The sequence below is a fragment of the Colias croceus genome, chromosome 5 (genome assembly GCF_905220415.1).
Source record: "Colias croceus chromosome 5, ilColCroc2.1".
Lineage (NCBI taxonomy): Eukaryota > Metazoa > Arthropoda > Insecta > Lepidoptera > Pieridae > Colias > Colias croceus.
In genome coordinates, this window is record NC_059541.1 from 9,599,735 (window position 1) to 9,601,794 (window position 2,060).

The window sequence follows — 2,060 nt, forward strand, 5'->3', positions numbered from 1 at the left end:
AGAACATCCTATGGCATCCGCAATTCTACATATTATAAAGTGGTGGAACTAGTATTCGTTCTCTAGCCTATTTAATTGTTCCTATATTCAGAGGATGCCCGTGACTCTGTGGTTGGAAGAAATTTCAGCTAATGGTGTATTTTAGTTTTATTTGCTTGTTAGTTTTATTTTTTGGCAAAATGGCTTAAAATAAATTGAATTAAATACAAAAGTACGGATTTGATCCATATCCAAACATCGAAGAAGTAAAGCATGACCTATCTCAAGGTAATCCATAGTCTTAGTTGGAATTCTACACTTTTCATTTCACAGTAGCGTTAATAATATTATCTCATTTTGTATAAAGCAGCGTGTGAGGCTTATTAATAACATTTATCCAGGAAATGAATTTTGCTGTTTCAATTCATTGAATTCTGTATTACAGGAATTAATGTAAGTTTACAATTAGGCTCTCTTTGACTTCTGATGTTCCTCTTGAATGACAAGTTGTACAATATGTATATTGATAACAATCAGTGTTATTATCTTCAACAATACTGGTATTACTCATTTATAGCTATAGGGGGTGAACCTACCTATCTGTGAATCATAAAACACAATCAATAACTTTATTATCATTGCAAGATAGAACAACACCTTACCAGAAGCTCAATATAAATAGCACATAATTAATCTAAATAAGTATCATTTGAGAACTAGTGTTCGTCAAAGCAACTAACAAGAAATCAATATGAAGTTCTACGCAGTCCTCGCTTTCCTTGTAGCCTTCATGGCTTTCGTGCATGCAGCTCCTGCAGGTGAGTTAAATTTTATAGTGTGTTCTTAAAATATTTGTTACTATTGTATGTTTATTTATCCTTACAACATGACATTAATTTTATGATGCTTAAATGTTATGAGAAATGCATTCATAACAGTAGCAAAAGAATTTGTGGTTGCAGCACATGATTGATTTCCTTTGTAGAAATTTTGGCGGAAAGCTTAAATAAAAGTATAATATGCTAAGGGCTCAAATTATAAAGGTGTCTTTCTTTGTTCAGACGAGGAGTACAGTGTGGCGGGGTTGTCGGGCGAGGTGACGGTGGCGGTGGAGGTGTTCGGCAGCGCGCGGCAGCGGATCTGCACGGCGGCGCTGTGCCGCGCGGTGTGCCAGTCGCTGGGCTTCCCGCGCGGCAGCTGCAACGCGCAGCTCCTTTGCGTCTGCAGACGTTGAGACGTGTTCATATATCGTGCAATCTAAAATATTTCATTAAGTTTTTGAACAAAGTTTTTATGTGATTGATTTTTGTACCGCATAAATTGTATGTAATTAAAGCCATATTTTTTAAACTTACGTTGTTTTGTGTTTACCCAAATCACCAATCTTCATGAAAGTAATAACATAAAATGAAGGTATATATACTTTTCATTTATATTAATAAATACAAAACCAGAAAAAAAATGTTCGAGTATTTTTGGACAATAGTATGAGTTTGTTCTTGGTAGATTGTTTGTGAGCCCACAAGTAACGCAAAACAAAGGCCCACCTGGTATGAATGTGTATAGAAAGCAACAATATGTAGCTCATAATCGCTCTTAATGATAGATCGTGTGAAGCCAACCGTGCCCTTTGTCTGCGATGAAAATATGCCTTCATTGTAATGATGATATCGAGCGTTGGATTTTAAAGTAATGATTAGGGGAGTTTCTGATGTAAGCTTACATATCATTTCTAACCCTATTACTCTCAACTCCACATTTGTTAGATAATTACGTTTTTTTCCTATTCTAATGACGATGTGTTCCTATGTAATTCAACATAAATGTATAATACCGTTTCTGAGATCCAAGACACAGGCAACAGCCTAGTTTGGATCTCCAGTAACACTGCATGTTCTACACTTTTGGTTAATGAAGATTTTTAATTTATTTTTAAAGTGAAACTTTTATTACATCGTCTCAAACTTTTTGGTCTGTGTAGCGCATGTCGCGTGACGCACGATACGTACGATAATTATCGTACAAATACGATAATTTTTAGTTAAATGTCTATAGTGTGAAAAAAAGTTTCACTTTTACCG

At 35.2% G+C, this 2,060-nt stretch overlaps 1 protein-coding gene across 1 annotated transcript; it reads left to right on the forward strand.

Annotated features, from left to right (window-relative positions):
• The first annotated feature begins 660 nt into the window (after positions 1-660).
• Positions 661-1,329, forward strand: LOC123691953 (defensin Lucifensin-like). Its single transcript, XM_045636549.1, has 2 exons — positions 661-797; positions 1,041-1,329. The coding sequence occupies exons 1-2, from the start codon at positions 731-733 to the stop codon at positions 1,211-1,213; spliced, it is 240 nt and encodes a 79-aa protein (XP_045492505.1). The 5' UTR covers positions 661-730; the 3' UTR covers positions 1,214-1,329.
• The last annotated feature ends 731 nt before the right edge of the window (positions 1,330-2,060 follow it).

What these genes read in the sequence shown, in the direction of transcription:
- LOC123691953 (XM_045636549.1), top strand. Translation starts at nt 731, where the DNA reads ATGAAGTTCTACGCAGTCCTCGCTTTCCTTGTAGCCTTCATGGCTTTC. An exon ending in CGTGCATGCAGCTCCTGCAG is followed by an intron (nt 798 to 1,040) that starts GTGAGTTAAATT and finishes TTCTTTGTTCAG; the next exon opens with ACGAGGAGTACAGTGTGGCG.